This window comes from Diadema antillarum, unplaced genomic scaffold (assembly GCF_040938485.1).
Source record: "Diadema antillarum isolate AM-2024a unplaced genomic scaffold, OU_Dant_1.0 seq00000234_RagTag, whole genome shotgun sequence".
NCBI classification, from domain to species: Eukaryota; Metazoa; Echinodermata; class Echinoidea; order Diadematoida; family Diadematidae; genus Diadema; species Diadema antillarum.
In genome coordinates, this window is record NW_027271283.1 from 1329142 (window position 1) to 1345792 (window position 16651).

At 38.2% G+C, this 16651-nt stretch overlaps 2 protein-coding genes across 2 annotated transcripts in view; one reads left to right on the plus strand and one right to left on the minus strand.

The window, feature by feature from the left end:
• Window positions 1-16651, plus strand: part of LOC139729337 (DNA-dependent protein kinase catalytic subunit-like) — an 89284-nt gene that overhangs the window by 60784 nt on the left and 11849 nt on the right. Inside the window, exons 67-78 of the mRNA XM_071640265.1 lie at window positions 1444-1542; window positions 3705-3813; window positions 4290-4401; window positions 4730-4874; window positions 6044-6218; window positions 7183-7293; window positions 8672-8760; window positions 12177-12375; window positions 12701-12870; window positions 13360-13482; window positions 14421-14600; window positions 15924-16121. Of these exons, the coding sequence (XP_071496366.1) occupies window positions 1444-1542; window positions 3705-3813; window positions 4290-4401; window positions 4730-4874; window positions 6044-6218; window positions 7183-7293; window positions 8672-8760; window positions 12177-12375; window positions 12701-12870; window positions 13360-13482; window positions 14421-14600; window positions 15924-16121 (1710 nt within the window). The remainder of the gene's footprint in view (window positions 1-1443; window positions 1543-3704; window positions 3814-4289; window positions 4402-4729; window positions 4875-6043; window positions 6219-7182; window positions 7294-8671; window positions 8761-12176; window positions 12376-12700; window positions 12871-13359; window positions 13483-14420; window positions 14601-15923; window positions 16122-16651) is intronic.
• LOC139729328 (uncharacterized) lies at window positions 9914-10701 on the minus strand. Its single transcript, XM_071640254.1, has 2 exons — window positions 10390-10701; window positions 9914-10207 (listed from the first exon to the last, which is right to left on the minus strand). Exons 1-2 carry the CDS (start codon window positions 10699-10701, stop codon window positions 9914-9916), a joined length of 606 nt encoding a protein of 201 aa, XP_071496355.1.

Here is a 16651-nt window from a genome sequence, read left to right on the forward strand (position 1 = left end):
ATCAGGACAAATTTTACAGACATTGCATTTTGCTGTTTGCTTCCATCTGATTCTGAAGAGTGATTAATAGTTATACCATTGTGTCTTTGAGTCAGTCATTACAATCTTTGCATCAGGTGGATTCAGTGTTTGACTTTGGGCTTGTAATGAGTTTACTAGCTTATTATAAACAAGTATGTTTCATACTATCACGAATGGTATAGTATTGGTTGAAGTGAGGATTCAGCTTTTAACGTTTTGTGAGATATTTAGAAACCTCTCTATAAAATGTTAAAGAGCATACAATTCTAAGGGGAATCGAAAGTTTATTTGATGAGAATCAGTTTTGAAATGACTGATGTTTCCAAGAACAAGGCAAAACTAAGAGATATTGTGTCCTGTCACATTGTAATAGGATCACTTTTTTTGAGATATCAGCCATTTCAAGACCAGTTTTCATCAAATAAACTGTGAATTCCTTAAAGAGCTAAATGTTCTTTCATATTTCTCGAGAGGTTTCTCACTATCTCACAAACATGTAAAAAAAAAAAGTTGGAAACCTGCAGCCCCATCTGAACCAAAACTGTACATCCCTTTAACTTCACATGTTGTGAGTTGACATACATTGTAGTCTGTGACATGACATAATTTACGTAGCTAATGAATTTATAATGCTTTTCTTTGTTGCTGCTTTGACCAATTTTGAGTGAAAACTTTTAGTTCTTTTCTATCTTGAACTGCTAATTTCTTGTCATAATGTTGCATTTCAAAAATGTGTAGATATGATGTTTTTTGTAGAACTGCCTTTTAGTTATTGTTGGGCTTTGGTAAAAAAAAAAGATGTATATATTCCATGTATACCCATCATCTTGTGAATCATATGTTGATAGAGGTATTCCTGTAGGAAGTCATGAACAATCCCATGTTGATGTATGCAAAACCAATTTCATCCACTTGTGTTTTTTTTTTTTCTGTTTCTCTACAATTTTCCCCTCATTTGTCTTTTTTCTTTATCTGTCCACTGTATAACATTCCACATACATTATGTGAAATACATACTGTTTGACATATATCTTCATGCTGCGTACACATTGAATATGGATATCACATCTTGACCCCCTCAACACTTATCACAGTTGGTCTTTACTTTATTACTTTTCATTCATAGCTACCTGTTTACTTTCAAAATAGTTCAATATGATATGCTGTTTTCTCAACATTTCTCTATGAAAGTTGTAGGAGTATGACTTCACAGTATCTCAGTAGTGTGAGATGATTTTCGATGAGTCAAGGAAAATGTTGAATGCAGAGTCCTTGTAGAGAAAAGAAGTGACTTTTATGACTGAGATTTTAAAGAATTGTGATTGGTGTAAGATTGATTAAATGAAGTTGTAATTTGGGTTTTGTTAGCTGAAACATCCTAAAATATAATTTGTCTAGTTTGAGTACTCTTTGTTTCCCTAGTCCAAGTACTGTGAGGAATTAGCAGCTCTAGCAGTCTTGCAAGAAGACTACAATAGGGCTAAATACTACACCTCCAGCAGCATCCAGTCTTTCCTACAGGTTAGTATCATGTCAACATATGCCATGTGGTTCACTAGGAATAACATTTGGCCATTTGCATTTAAGCATATTTCTGCAGGTTTGTAAAATGACAGTAGGTATGTAAGCTATTGTGTGTTTGCACAGTGTTTTTTTATACCCCCGCCAAACGAAGTTTGAAGGGGGTATATAGGAATCAGCGGACGGTCGGGCGGTCGGTCGGGCGGTCGGTCCGTTGCAAATCTTGCGTCGCGAACTACTTCCTCAGTTTTCAACCGATTCCCATAAAACTTGGCACAGATGTGTGCCTTGGGTTGTAGATGTGCAAGACGTATTTTTTGACAGTACCCAAAAGTATGTTGCCATGGTAACGGCATATTATGGGCAAAAATGGGTACAAATCTTGCGTCGCGAACTCCTCCCACAGTTTTTGATCAATTTTTATGAAATTAGGTACAGATGTTCATCTGAATATGTTAATGTGCAAGACACATATTTCCGCAGTGGCAAAAAGTGCGTTGCCATGGTAACGGCATGTTATTGGTAAAATATAGGGCAAAATGCTTCATGGCAAAACTGCTTCATCAGTGTTCTTCCAATTCTCATGGAATTCATATTGAATGTTTGTCTTAGGATATAGGTCAGCATGACACATTTCTTGACAGTGACAAAAAGTATGTTGCCATGGTAACAGCTCACATATTATGAGCCAAAATGATGGAAAATTTTGTGTTGCAAACTACTTCCTCAGTTTTTGCCCAATTTCCATGAAACTTGGTACAGATGTGTGCCTTTGGTTGTAGATGTGCAAGACGCATTTTTTGACAGTACCCGAAAGTACGTTGCCATGGTAACGGCATATTAATGGCAGAAGATCAAGGAAAGATCTTGCGGATTTAACTACTTCCTCAGTTTTTTGACCAAAGCTTATGAAATGTTGTTTTGACCAAAGCTTATGAAATTTTGTTTGGCGGGGGTATAACCAGTCGCTGTAGCGACATTTCTAGTTTTTTCTATTTGCATTTTGCACAACATGAAACGATCCCCATAGTACGGAAGTATCCTATTTTGTTGCTTGCTATATATAATACTATTTCATATTTTGATTTCATGGAATCAAACATGTGAATTTTATCTTAGCAGGTGGAGTGCAAAAAAATTGATAGCATGAAAATATCTTCTTTTACAGTACGGTAATTATGAATGTCTGCCAGTCTTTTGCTTTATTCACCTTACTTGTGAAATCACACTGAAGTGAGAATGCATTTTTTTTTTTTTTGTGAGGGGGGGGGGGGACTGTACTATGGTCTCTTGTTTACATTATGCTCTTTTGTAAATACTTGGAATCAATTTTTTGCACTAATGGTTGTTTACATACTTATTTTCATTGATCTATATATATGCCTTTTTTTTTCCTTTTTTTTTTAATGGTTAGACTCATGGGAACTACAGCAGTGGCATAAAGTGACATCCAATAGGGGAAAAATTGACAAAAATAAATCGTAACTAGAAAAGCACTCTGAGAGCACAGACCTGCGCCAAGCAGCTACTTTCCAATGAGGATCTTGCTCTTCCATAGAGATCAGTGATTTCCACCCATACATATGCGTTCTGAAAAATTGTCTGATTTCCCAAGATAGAAGCCTTTGTTACGGCATAAACCCTCAGCTGCGCGGCATGCCTCACCCTAGCAGAAACTAAAGCACGCCCTTTAGTGCGTGTATGAAAACCTAAAAAATGCACAGCTTGAACTCCCAAGTTCATTGACCCTTCCTGCCAAAATATCGAAAATCCTTCATACAATCCATGAAAATTTCCGGATCACTACCAAAATTTATTTGTTTGTTACTTGTGTCATTCTCAAGCTTTCCTGCAAGTTTCATCCAAATCCATGCATGACTTTTTAGTTGTTTTGCACATTGAAAAACAAACTAATTAACTAACTAAATAGTCAACTAACTAATTAACTAAAAAACAAACAAACGGTAACGAAACATAACCTCCTCCATTGGCGGAGGTAATTATCATAGAAATTCTATGAGAGCCATTGTGAATATGATGGTGACATCATGGTGTATCACAATCTTGATAAGCTGGACACAACTGAAAAGTTTGACAGACTGGTGCTGACACACGTAGCAGCTTCTCATGATGTTTATGGTATCTGGTCTTTGTCTTCTCAGGAATGGTCCAGCCTTGGTCCTCTCATGGCTTCTAGTAGACTTGCCAAGCTTCAGAACATTCAAAAACTGACTGAGGTGAACCAGTTTCTACAACTGATCAACAAACCAGGTAAGATAATAGGTACATGTATGTCAGTATCACACAGCCTGGCCATAAAGTGATACAAAGTAGCTTTGTCTGCATCATTGTCAGCTCATTGCTACAAGCCAACCTCTTCTGAGCTTGATAGATCTTGCATATAGAACCCCCCCCCCCCCCCATAGAAAAAAAGGGTGAATGGATAAATGTATGTTTGTATTTTATAAGTAAATAGTATTAGACTTCTTGTAACAATTCAGATGGAAACATGCTAAGAATTATAATGTTTTCACATTTTAAGATCAGGGGCCCATTTCATAAAACTTGTCATCAGTGACAAGTTGTCATAGATGTGACAAGCTACTGAAATCCCTGCATCTGATTGGCTGAGAGCAAATTTGTCATAGAAATGTGGCAGTTGTCACTGATGACAAGTTTTATGAAACGTGCCCTTGGTTGATTTGATTTGACTTTCTCCATGCCATTATGTGTGTTGTCTTCCATAGATGAGGAGCATTTAGAGTCTGCAGCCATCAGACTTGTGCACAGTTGGTCTAGAAACCTGCCAGACTCCAAGAGAGACCCAATCAGTGTTTGGGATGATGTCGCCCTCTATAGGTCAGTCAGTCATGGCTTTCAGAAATTATTATTTTCATGCCTTGATTTAATTTCATTCAAATGATTACCATCTATAACATAATTTGTGACATGTGATGTACAACAGTACAGACTTAGCATAGATTTTGGTATCACATGTTGAATAACTGGCAGCATGGTGTGTTGCTATCACTTGGCAAAGTATGAAAGGACATAATGCTCAGTGTGTATTGTTGTTGTTGTTGTTGAATAATGTGTTTACGATTTATCATCAAAATATTAAATGAATATGGATGAGTAAAGAGTCAGTGAAGGTCTTTATGTGAATAACTGTCCTTGTCCTTTTTAGATGTCTGTACATGGAGAAGCTTGCTTCAAGGCTAGACAAGACAGGAGGGGTTTCCATGGAAACTGATGAATCAAAGTTCGAGAGCATCATGAGGAGTGAGAGAGTGCTGATGTCACTGAAGATGGCAGACAGTGCCTGTCAACAGGTTTGGGGAAAAATCTCACTTTTTGGGAGAAACAAGAAACCAAATAGTAGTAGGACCTGCCTGAAGTCATCACAAGGCACTAGAGCTTAGATAAAGCTCATTTCCCAAGTTAGATTTCTATAGAAAGTCTGTTGGAATTGTCAATTCATTTTAGTGGTTGGTGTTATTGTCAGGAAAATTCAAATAAATGTTCAAATATTAATACATTTGAGAAGGTATTATATTTATAAGATCCATTTGAGAAAATTTCTCTCAAACCTTGCTTGTGATATGTGATTGAGATATTGCACACAGTCTTAACAACGGAAGAGCTCAAGTTAACCAACATGTGTGATAGCACTCAATCAGACACGTGATATTTTCTCTGCATGATATGGGATTAGGATGACAAGACCCTTCCATATTTCAGTTTATGCTGCTCCATATCACGTATGGAAATTGTGTAATATGAACGTCACTGTATATAATGTTTGGAGTTGATACCAAGTGGATGTAAGTTAAAGTTGATATCCAGTAGTGTTATACAACATCTAGCGACATTTTCCTTTCTGATTGGTCAACTGCTCATCACATGACATTTACTGAAAAGTACCATTTCATACTGTCACTGTTGAGCACACAGTTTTTATAGGCCTTTTGGAGAGCACACTCTGACGTCACTAACCATGTACATTTCTTACTTCAATTATAGGCTCTTGATCAACCTCAGTTTGGCACCATCATGTATCACACATCACAGTATGCACACTTTTTCAGTGCGTACTCAGTTATGCTAGTGTGTACTTAAACAGCTGTATACCATTACTTTCAATGATTTCAACTGCTTACTTCCTCCTCACTTACACCTTTATCTTCACTTTTTCTGAAAAATAGTTGCCATTACTGATTATATTCTAGGGGACTACACTAAATTATATCCCAGATGTTTTTTAAAACAAATACGAAATTTCGCTCCAATGCATGAGTAAGAATCATTATCTATTTAATAGATAATGATTTAAACTCAAATTGTGTAGTTGATAAAAGAGTAGAGCATCTCATCTTTCACCCTTTGCAAACTCTTGTCCCATTGCACTCTTGACTCTTCTCTGTTTATGTATTGACACATTGCACAATCTCTCACGGTAACAATGTGTGAAATATTAAACATCATTGCATTGTGTACCTAGGCTAATTTCCCTGTAGCTGAAAAACACCTGAAGTCAACCCAAGGCTACCTGTCAGAGTTCAAAGAACTCAAACCCCGCTGGACACACAGCTATGCCACCATGTGTCAGGAGAAAGCAGCTGTTCTTGGGCCATACAAGAAGATGACCACCTTGCTGACAGCTAGTGACCAGCTGAGTGAGTGACTGTTTGGCTCATTTCTTTTTTAAAAAAAGACAGAGCTTGAATAGTTCTTTGGCAAATATCACTTTCTACAGGACTTTTTTCATATCTTTAAAGGCATACAATCGTGGCGAGTGGTTTGTGCGGCACGGAGACGAACGCAACATGCTGACTCCCCCATTCTGTATCAAATGTAGTGACCCCGAATGAGAATAGCGCTGGCTCAATGGGTCAGCGAACAACACTCTAGACTACAAGAGCTCTGTGCTACAAATCTCCTAACCCAAAATGGCTGTCTGAGCGGGCCACGAGAGCTTCCGAATGGACGCACACTCTCAGTGCACATGCGCACGAAGAGAGGCCAAAAGAGCCAAGCGTCTTCTGGCCTCTCTCCTCCAATCACCGCAGCTCGCGGTGACAATGTTTGTGTATGATGTGTACACACACACGCATACACACACACGTGTCTCAGTGGCAGCATTGTCCCACACATGTATGGATATAGCACCGAGTCTGGCATTGCGCAATTGCATGCACAAACTTCGGTAGTTCGGAGTTTACGTACCATTAGGGATGGCGATCGTATGCCTTTAAAAGAGGAAGTGAGATATGAAGAAGACAAACAAGAGTCTTTATCTCTTCAAGAATTAGATCAGATGTGAATATTTCACTTTGCCAAAGTGTTATGCTCCCTTTAAAATGTGTTACAATGCATTGAGAGAATTCCAGAATACCTGTATGCCAGTCTAGGAGAAGTACCGATAGAGATGTTTATAAGTCTTAGTTTGACATAATACAAGTACTGTTTTTCAATAAACTGATGTGGAAGATGCCTTAAAATTCACCACTTGGCTAATGCCTACACAGTGTAGTGTCAGATGAAGAAAGTGTTTATCTCCTAGATAAAGAAAATATTAGATGCTGATCTATTTGTTCTTTTGTTGAAGACAAAGTCTGTGGTTTTCCTTTTATCATTCAGACAAACTGATGGCATCGTGTGACCTTGGTAGTGAGATCTTGTTGCTACGGAAACATCATATCCTGTGTAGCAAGTCATTAGACATGATGGCTAAAGTGATGCTGGGAGATGGTGAGTATAAGGTGACATGCACTGGACTGGATGGCATTCGACTGTAGAACATTAAAATCACTGCATGACATTTACAGACATTTGAATATATGGCAGTGTACTGTATGACAGTTGACTTAGTGATATTTGACTTCATAATATTTGACTTTGTGATTATTTGACTGTGTGACTAAAAACTTTCTGAAACTTACCTGAATGGAATTTGACTGTCAGAGTCTAGATTTTATGGCATTTGCCCATATGACACATCTGTGTTTAACATGACTGGGAAGACATTTTACCTCATAGAATTTACTTCTGGCCACCTAACTATAACATGTCATGAATTTCTTTTAACAGTATGCCATATGACCTATTATTGACTGTAATACATCTGACTGTATGACATTTAGCTGTTTTATGTACACTTTGTACACTGTATTGCTTTGAATAACCACTGTTATTGTGTCAGAGGTCAAGGGATTCAGTTTATGATAAACACATACTGATCAGCATTGAGTGATATCCCTCAAAAGATTGCTTGCTTTAACATTGAATTTATATACAGCTTTTTTTTTGTTTGTCAACTGCAAAGGCACGTTTGAAGCTTAGTTGCTTTGGTTTGAATGGCTTTACGTTGTGGATGAGTTTTAGCTGAGTATGACAAAGATTGAAGTTTTTGACAATGTGACTATTCCTGTGTCTTCTCTTATTATGTTTGATTCCTAACATGGTGTAAACAAAACAATGTCAAATTTGTTATCTAATTATGTATTGCAAAGTAAATTGTGATTCCAATAGGTTACATGATGTGTACAATACGAATTGACCCCTTCCCCAGTTAAGATAGGGTTAAATGAATGGACAAACTCCCATTTTTGCATTTTGATTGGAAAACTAAACAAAAACCAAAAAGAAAAAGAAGCAAATGCCTGAGCCTTCTGGCTGTTAGTGTAGACAAATTCATATGTCTGATGTGATAAGCCATTAAGAAATTCTGTGGAGCGCTTTCTGCTCTGCAAATTTTTAAGTTGTAGGGGTAATTTTTTATTCACATCGTTGGTGTGTGGCCTGCTCATTCATTCTTTGCTCAGGAATGCAAAGAAGTTATATCTGATGGTTGAAAATTCTGATTTCATGGACTATACACTGGTTGAATTTGATTTGTATACTTTGATTTATGTGTACTTTGAACATACTGCGGAGAAAACAAATGTACAGTTTATATCATGCAGTGTCTTTTGATTGCAAACACATAAACATGAAGATCTTTTTGTCTGAACACATCACATATCTACTTTGAAATCGTCTCCATGTTCAGTGAAGGTAGGGAGTATAATAGAACCACATACTAGCAGTGATGTTTGTTTCACCTCTTTCTGTGTCTGACTGCTGTTAGGTGATGTCTATGGGAGAATTGAGGCAGAGAGAAAACTAGGCAAGCTGCTGGAAGTCGCTGGATGCAGCCAGGGTGCACAGTCTGAGGAGGTAAAGACAAAATCTATCATGGCTTCATGAATACATTGCTGAGGGTTCTACAAGTCTACAGGAAGCACATGGGTGTAACATGGAGTATTTTCCATTATCAAACCACAAGGGATTCAACAGATGAATGAGAAATCTGTAGTAAACCACTACGAGCTGTGAACCTTACATCTGGCATTTGGTCTTTTTTTTTTTTTTTTTTTTTTTTTTTTTACTGATTTGGTAGGCTTTGGTAAGATTGTTTGATCATGTGAAAGTGATAATGACATATTGTAATCTCCGCGTGTGTATGAAAGTAGCTGTACAAGTTTGCAAGAGAATGGATACTCCTACACATTGGAATAGGAAGTAATGGATTACATGTATTCTGAAAAGCTGTGAATTACGGTGTGAGCAGGAGAAAGCAGTATAAAGGCCAAACTTTTAATCCTGAGACACAGAGGAGGCATGTGGAATGTGTCAGTGAATATTAAATGTCAGTTGATATAAAATGTCAGTGAATCTATAGGGAAATGAATCTATTTCTTGCTCCACAACATGTGCCCTGTTTGAGCTCAAATTTTGAAAGCTTTTATTCTGAATTAATCATCAAATGTCATATTCTTAAGTGTCTGTGGGCCTTGACAAGACTTGTAGGTTAGTGTAGAATCTGCCATGTACTGCAAGTTTGTGGACATACATGTATGTGTCACCCCCCCCCCCCCCTTTTTTTCTGAAAGGGGTGGGTCAGTAGGTAGTATGAAAATTAGGGAAAGTTTAGTGCATGAACTTCTCTAAAGACATTAAGATGTTTTCCCATAAAGTGTGGCTTGTTTACCATTAACTTAATGGTAGATCTATACAGTGCTCACCTGTTAATCGGGAACCGCTTTAGAGGGAACCCCGCTTAAGTGCAACAAAGCTTGATGCAACAAAATGTTAATATGTTATTTCCACCATTTCTGGCAGATCTTGTGGAGCCATTCAGCCTTTCCTTCCATCCAATGTCCTTGTAAGCAGACATCTAATACATGATCAATCTGTTGACATCTTTCTCGCCTCTCCCATGAAAGAAGTTTTTGCACTTTGGGGTATTCCTCACCTGTTAATCGGGAACCGCTTTAGAGGGAACCCCGCTTAAGTGCAACAAAACTTGATGCAACAAAATGTTAATATGTTATTTCCACCATTTCTGGCAGATCTTGTGGAGCCATTCAGCCTTTCCTTCCATCCAATGTCCTTGTAAGCAGACATCTAATACATGATCAATCTGTTGACATCTTTCTCGCCTCTCCCATGAAAGAAGTTTTTGCACTCTGGGGTATTCCTCTCTCATCCTTGTCAAGACGAAGAGCAGATTGTCAATGGGGCAGGTTTTTGTGAGGGTGACTTTTTTCCCTTTGTACTGCCACCCCACTGTGGAAGACTGGGTACTTTGCCTGTCCTTTGACGTCTGTTCCTCTGCTGCTCTCTGTGCTCAAATCCACACATTGGTTGGTAATTTGGGGTTGCTGTTGTTTGATGGTTCCTCTTATGTTTTTTTTTTTTCAAACTTTTTGTGGATTGGGTCATCTTCAATTGCTTTGGTCTGTGTCATCATATGCTTGGCTTTAGGCTCTGGCATCTGGGTAGGAGTAGAAAAGTACTTCCCACTTTCCATTTGTTGTTTGTCTCATTCTTGAGGGGATTGTGAGGCTTTAGTTTGGTTTCTGCGATGCGGCCTTTCAGATTAACATATGATTTCCTCACAAATTCCCCAGCTTGCAACCATTGCCCTCTGTAGGTACCATGAAGGAAGGAGCTTTTGCACACTTTGAACCAAATTTCAACGCGAGCATTTGTTACTCGGTTTGAAGATTGCAGTTGGGTCTGTGAAGGCTGGCCATCTTTGCTATAGCAACGTAAATCACCAAGCATAAGAGCACTCCAAAAAGGATTAACATGCATGAAGTTTTGAAGGAGCATGTTCCAGGGATGTAGTAGGGATTCTCTTCAGTGTCTTCAGCTAACAGCTTCCTCCACTTCAACAGAAATTTTGGCAAATGCTGAATGCCACGGTGATGAATCCCGGATTGTCTTTGATTAATCAAAAGTATGATCATCTTCTCCAGATTGTGAAAGACATTGGTAGCTGCCAAGATCTTCGACATTATATACTTCTTCTTTCACATTTCCTGTCTTGATAAGGCTTTGTAGGGCCTTGAGTGATGCGCACACATATTCAGTTTCCTTCTTGGAGTGAAGCACAGTGCTCATGTGGCAAAAGATCACCTGGGCATCTTCAAAGGAAGATGCAGTTTGCAGCATGCCAAAGCAGTGGGGAAAATACTGCTTTCCTCCCTTGTCGCATGTCAAAGCAGCTTTTTCCTTGAAACATCCTTCAACATATGTGCTGCACATATGTGTGGGTAAGTGTAACCTTTGAGCTGACTGTGTGACATGTGCCCTGACACAATCTTCCATGTCCTGGTCAAGTATACCTTATAGTCTTCAGAATTGAGAGCACTGAGAACGGACTGCAAGATAGAGAGCCTATGAAAAGTCAGTAACCAGTGGTAGTACGGCAGAGCTGTCAAGTCTCCCTGATTAAGCAGGAGTCTCCCTAAAAATGTCAAAATCTGTTTATGTCTGAATAAGAGAATATTAAATTCTCCCTGATTTGGGAATTATTTTTGCCCATTGAAATGCATGTAACACTCAGATATCTCCCTGATTGGTGTGTGGAATCACCCAAATTCGGATGTGGGAATGTTGACAGACCTGGTACAGTGGTATGGACAGTTGTTCTGATTCGTCGAGAATGGCATTGAGGAACGTGTCAATAAAGTGCTTAATTTCGGAAGCATGGTTGTCATTGGATAGCATCTCTGTGATTGGAAAGCCTGCTCTACCTCTGCAGGGATTAGGCAGCAAAAGTGCATAATAGAAAACATGCTTCTTCTGACCTGGAACTTTTTTGACCACAGAGCCTGTGGCATCTAAATGAAGAACTACAGATCCCTTTCAACGTTCTTGCAACTTCGGTTTCTCTGGTTCTTGACTCTCGTGAACCACTGAATTTTATACAAATAATGTTTAATTCATGCACTGCCAAAACCAAGCTACTAACCCAAAATGGATTATATGATTTGTGTCATTTTCCTCTGCATGCAATGTACTACCCTAAAAGGCTAGAAAGAATTATTTCTGACCAGCTAAACCATCAAAAATTTACAGTTATCACATGCAAAATGAAATGCATTTTGATGTCCTTAAATGTTACGAACTTTGATAAAATATTGATGATAAACGGAAAGAATGTTTTCCTCCAGTTACTAATGACTTCCAAAGTAAAAGGCGCAAACTGAGTGATATGTAATTGCCACAGTTGGCAATGTTTACTTTGTGTATTTTGACTTTTGATTATTTGAATGTAATCATTATTTTCCTCCTATTTTCAGGTATGCCAGAGTTTATTTGAGAAGGCCTTGGACCATTTGGATCATGCTGTCCAGTCATGTGACATCAAATTTGCTGCCTCCTCGTCCTCGTCCTCCTCATCCTCCTCCTCCTCCTCCAAGGATGAGGAAGAGAGTGTTGCTAGTGTCTACATGGCCGTGGCTTCATTCTGTGACCAATTACTGCGGAGAAAGAGTGATGGTAAGCTCTCGCACAGTACTGACACAGTAAATCCTATCTGCCATTTTACAACTTTTAAGCCTATGTTACATGATATTATTTTGAGATTCCACAAACTTGTCATTTATTTGAGTGTACAAATAGTCAGTAGGACATTGACAAGCTAATACATTGCAATGGCCCATTATATTGTACTTATTACCAGGCTCTTTTGTGTTCATATGGCATCTGAAGTCATGTTTTGGCTTTACACAATATCTTAAGTCAATGTCCCAACTTAGGCTGCCTATTCAATCTGATCAAGCGGAGATCATAACAAATATTTTGTGAATACTGCCCTCTATAGATGAGATGTCATCAGCCAGCTTGCCTCCCCTTGATGACTATGCTACTAGAGTAGTCCAGTGCACTCTACAGGCCATGAAACACAACTCAGCAGAAGCTCGCCAAAGGTTCCCGAGATTGCTGGAATTAGCTCAGACACATCCTGATACCATAACAACCCTTCAAAAGGAGGTAGGCATCTTTGACTTGTCTTCAGAAGTTAAACAAATAATGATAGATGACTGCCCAGTATCATTACTTTTCAAAGATACTGTTTAATATGCAATACTTTTCTTTCTAGTTCAGTGAAGGTACCCATTGCTAGTTAATTGATGTGTTACATTATTTCAGTGGACTTTGATGTAAGGAATCTTCATGTCTATATATTAAGTGCACAATATAGTACATTGTACAGCTTTGGCTACATTACTGTTAAAGTAACAGCAATTCAGAATGTTTAGATTTTGATTATGAATTACCTGCAATTTTCTCTTCAGGTATAGGGATGTATCAAATCCCTGTCATGCAGTGTACATGTTGTACTTCATACATTTGATTTGTATGTTCTATCCTTGGGCTCTTGAATATACTTTAAACAGTGTCCTAAAGTATTGTGCAAAGCCTGTATAAAGATCCATTTGAAATCATAGACTCATGTGACCATTTCTCTTTGTTGGGTAGGCTGCTGTGATACCAAGCTGGATGTTCATTGGTTGGATCAGTCAGATGCTAGCTCTCCTTGACAAATCAGAATCACCGGCTGTAAAGGACATTTTGAAGGCCATTGCCAAAGACTACCCACAGGTGTGTAGCAATCTGCCTAGCTATCTCCCTTTCTCAATTATAATATTACAGTATGCATATCAGAGATGTGCATGTACTCATTTATGTATTGATATCTGTATTACCACAAATTGATGTAAAAATTCACATGGTGACTAATGTAAAAATATGCAGATAAGAAGCTGTTACTGCTTTTCAGATTTTGTTGATTGATGTTATTTCCCAGAGGGATCTCACCTCCATGCTATTCATGAACCAAGGAGCTTGCTCTGAGTACATGTTAAGCACTTCTGTAGATATTTGCATAGTGATATCATACTGGACAATGCAATGACCACCTTTTGCGCTGCGGAAACCATGCACATGTTTAGTCCATGTTTTCCTACACCAAATGAAACAAAATAAAATTGCACTTGTCAATTGCATATTGGCAAGTTGCAAAACCATGATTTCAGTGGTTGTTACTACTGGGATAGAATTTACACACTACTTCATAGCAACATAGATTGTGAAGAGAAAAAAAAAATGTCCACAATGACGTGGCCATCTGCATTGTGATGACATCACCTTAAGGCTTAGTGTTTGCTGTAAACAACACAAAATGACACACAGAGGGCAGTTTGGGTGGCGTAAAAAACTGCTTGGCACTAGATGGCCAGTTTGGACACTATGAAGCTACACATGGTGGTGGAGGTGATTGTTGGCTTTATACCCGCAGTTTCAACCAGTCAGAATTGAGGATTCATCAAATGAGACATACATGATGTATAGTAAATGCTATGACTGGTACACACTCTGACTGATAAGAGTACCAGGTAATACACACTATGTCTAGTGCATTCATTACACACTGACTGTTGTATTAATACACTCTGACTGGTGTACGAATACACACTGTGATCGACATGTTATATGTGAATGTTGTTTGTGATTCTATCTAAAATTGATTTCTCTTTCAGGCTCTGGTGTATCCTTTTAAGATCAGTAGTGAGGATTTTAAGCTTGATGAGACCACACCCAAGGGAAGAGAGAGCAAGAAAGCTGTGGAGGAGTTGGCAGCCATCTTGTCTTCACTGCCTCTAGTGGAAGACTTCATTCAGGCTCTCCAGAAACTTACTCACCCTGGATTCATATTCAAGGTAGTCTATACACTGTACAGTATGTCCCCCCCCCCCCCCCCCCCCAAAAAAAAAAAAAAGAAAAAGAAAAAAAAAAAAAGATTAATTATAATCAAATTTTTGCATTGATAACACCTAATATGATAAACTGTCTAAATGCTACTTCAGGGTCTTATAATATAACATCTTAGCTCTATTTTGCAGAAAAACCCCTTCAATTTGGCTAAGCGGTCACAGAGAAATGTGAAACCTTCAAACAACACAAAAATGTGGAATGTTGTAAAGCATGTCATGAGTCTGATTCTTCCAAGTTTAACACTTTGATGCTTTTGTGTGTTAATACAATAAACAGAACTTGGAGGGAAGAGATTCTTCACATCCTCTACAAAATTCCTAATTTTTCTTTGACCACTGAAGCAAATCGAATGGGGTTTTCTGTAAGATGTAGGCAATGAGTTATAGCTTCATACCTTGAATTTGTATTCGGATTGATTCACTATTTTTGAATATATCATTGCGGAGGGTCCCGTTGCAATTTTTTGGCGACATACGGTACATCCCGGTACATGGTTGCATTTGACTCAACTGCTACATGAAACAGATTGTTAGAGGACGAGAGTTAAATACTATATAGCATGAATACGATGTATAATGTATTGTCCAGGTCTTCCACTTAGGAAGTCCAGTGCTATTAATCCGTTGAGGACGGTTTAATTTTACTACAACACATATATCCTATAGAGGCTTGCTGGAGTGTACTCTGGACTCGTCCTCAATGGGTTAAAACTTTAGTGCATATGACTGCAAACAATCCATTGTTTGAAAAGGTAGAGGCAGGCAAATTGACTGCTAGCTGCAATTAAATTCCACCATGTTATGTTGTGATTCGCCGCCTATTAGCTCTAGGAGTATGGTATATAGTACATGTGCTTGTTGAATAAAAGCCCTGATAGAGATTATAAAGTCTAATTTCATATAAAGAATGAACAAGTTCAAACCATTTATCATGTCATATCACTGTTCTGACGGGTACATATATTGCCTCTTTAGGGTGACAAAACTTGCATCTCAATACATGTATTAAAAATAAACCTAAAAAACTAATAACTTAATTCTGAATATCAAAAATACTAAGATGAATTTTAAAATATTACAGGTATCAGGTTGAAGTTAAATAATATTGTAACGTTATTCTCCCCCAATGCTGATGCTCTTTTGCAAAAATGTTGCAAAAATGAAAGAGTTTTATTGTTCTCTTGAGATCTATTAAATTACTCTTTAGATGAGTGGTTGTATCCCAGGTATGGCTGGATGTTAAATAAGATTACTTCTCTTAATGTAAAGGACTGGACTGAAAACATCAAGCCACTCATGGATGGCAAGAAGCCTGATGTGTCTCTCATCAAGGGGAAGTACAACGAACTCTACCAGGAGTTGTTTGGAGGACTGGAGGCAGAGAGAGCTTCAAGTGGACCCTCAGGAGATGTGTCCAGGAGCTCTCCTTCCATCCAATCTGGAACATTCTGGAAAAAGTTTGCAAGAGTAAATCAACTTCCTTATTGTCTGAGGGACTGTTACTTTCTTACCTGAGAAACACAGGCAAAGAAACCCCAACAACCCAGAAATTGGGCCATTGTCACAAGGTGTCTTACAAAGCCTTTTTAAAAGATTCTTTAGCCTTGTGCACATATACACAAAGCAGAATATTTTGTGGTTCTTGACATCTCAGTAAAATAGTACTTGGCAAAAAACAGGATTGGAAATGTTCTCAAATCTGATCTTATTTCTTGTTTCATGTTTATGATTATTTATAGTCATTTGCATGTGTGTTCCCATGAATGGATGTAATGAAACACATGAAAAAAAAAAACTCTCTACGCATGCATTGACTAAAGTTGTAGAATAGCTCCATAATGGCTAATGCCAAATTCCTCAATTTACGAAGTGTTGAAATCTACCATCTAAGATTCCACAAATTTAACTGCCTAGTACTCTAGTAGTAGACCAAAAAAAAAACCAACAACAACAACAATTACAACTGCCCAGCTATTGTTCACAGTTTCACTGATCTT

Bases quoted from the DNA above. Each gene is read 5' to 3' on its own strand.
- LOC139729328 (XM_071640254.1), bottom strand. From the start codon at position 10,701: ATGCTCCTTCAAAACTTCATGCATGTTAATCCTTTTTGGAGTGCTCTT. The intron at 10,208-10,389 runs GTGGGAAGTACT...ATTTGAGCACAG, and splicing joins AGACAAACAACAAATGGAAA to AGAGCAGCAGAGGAACAGAC.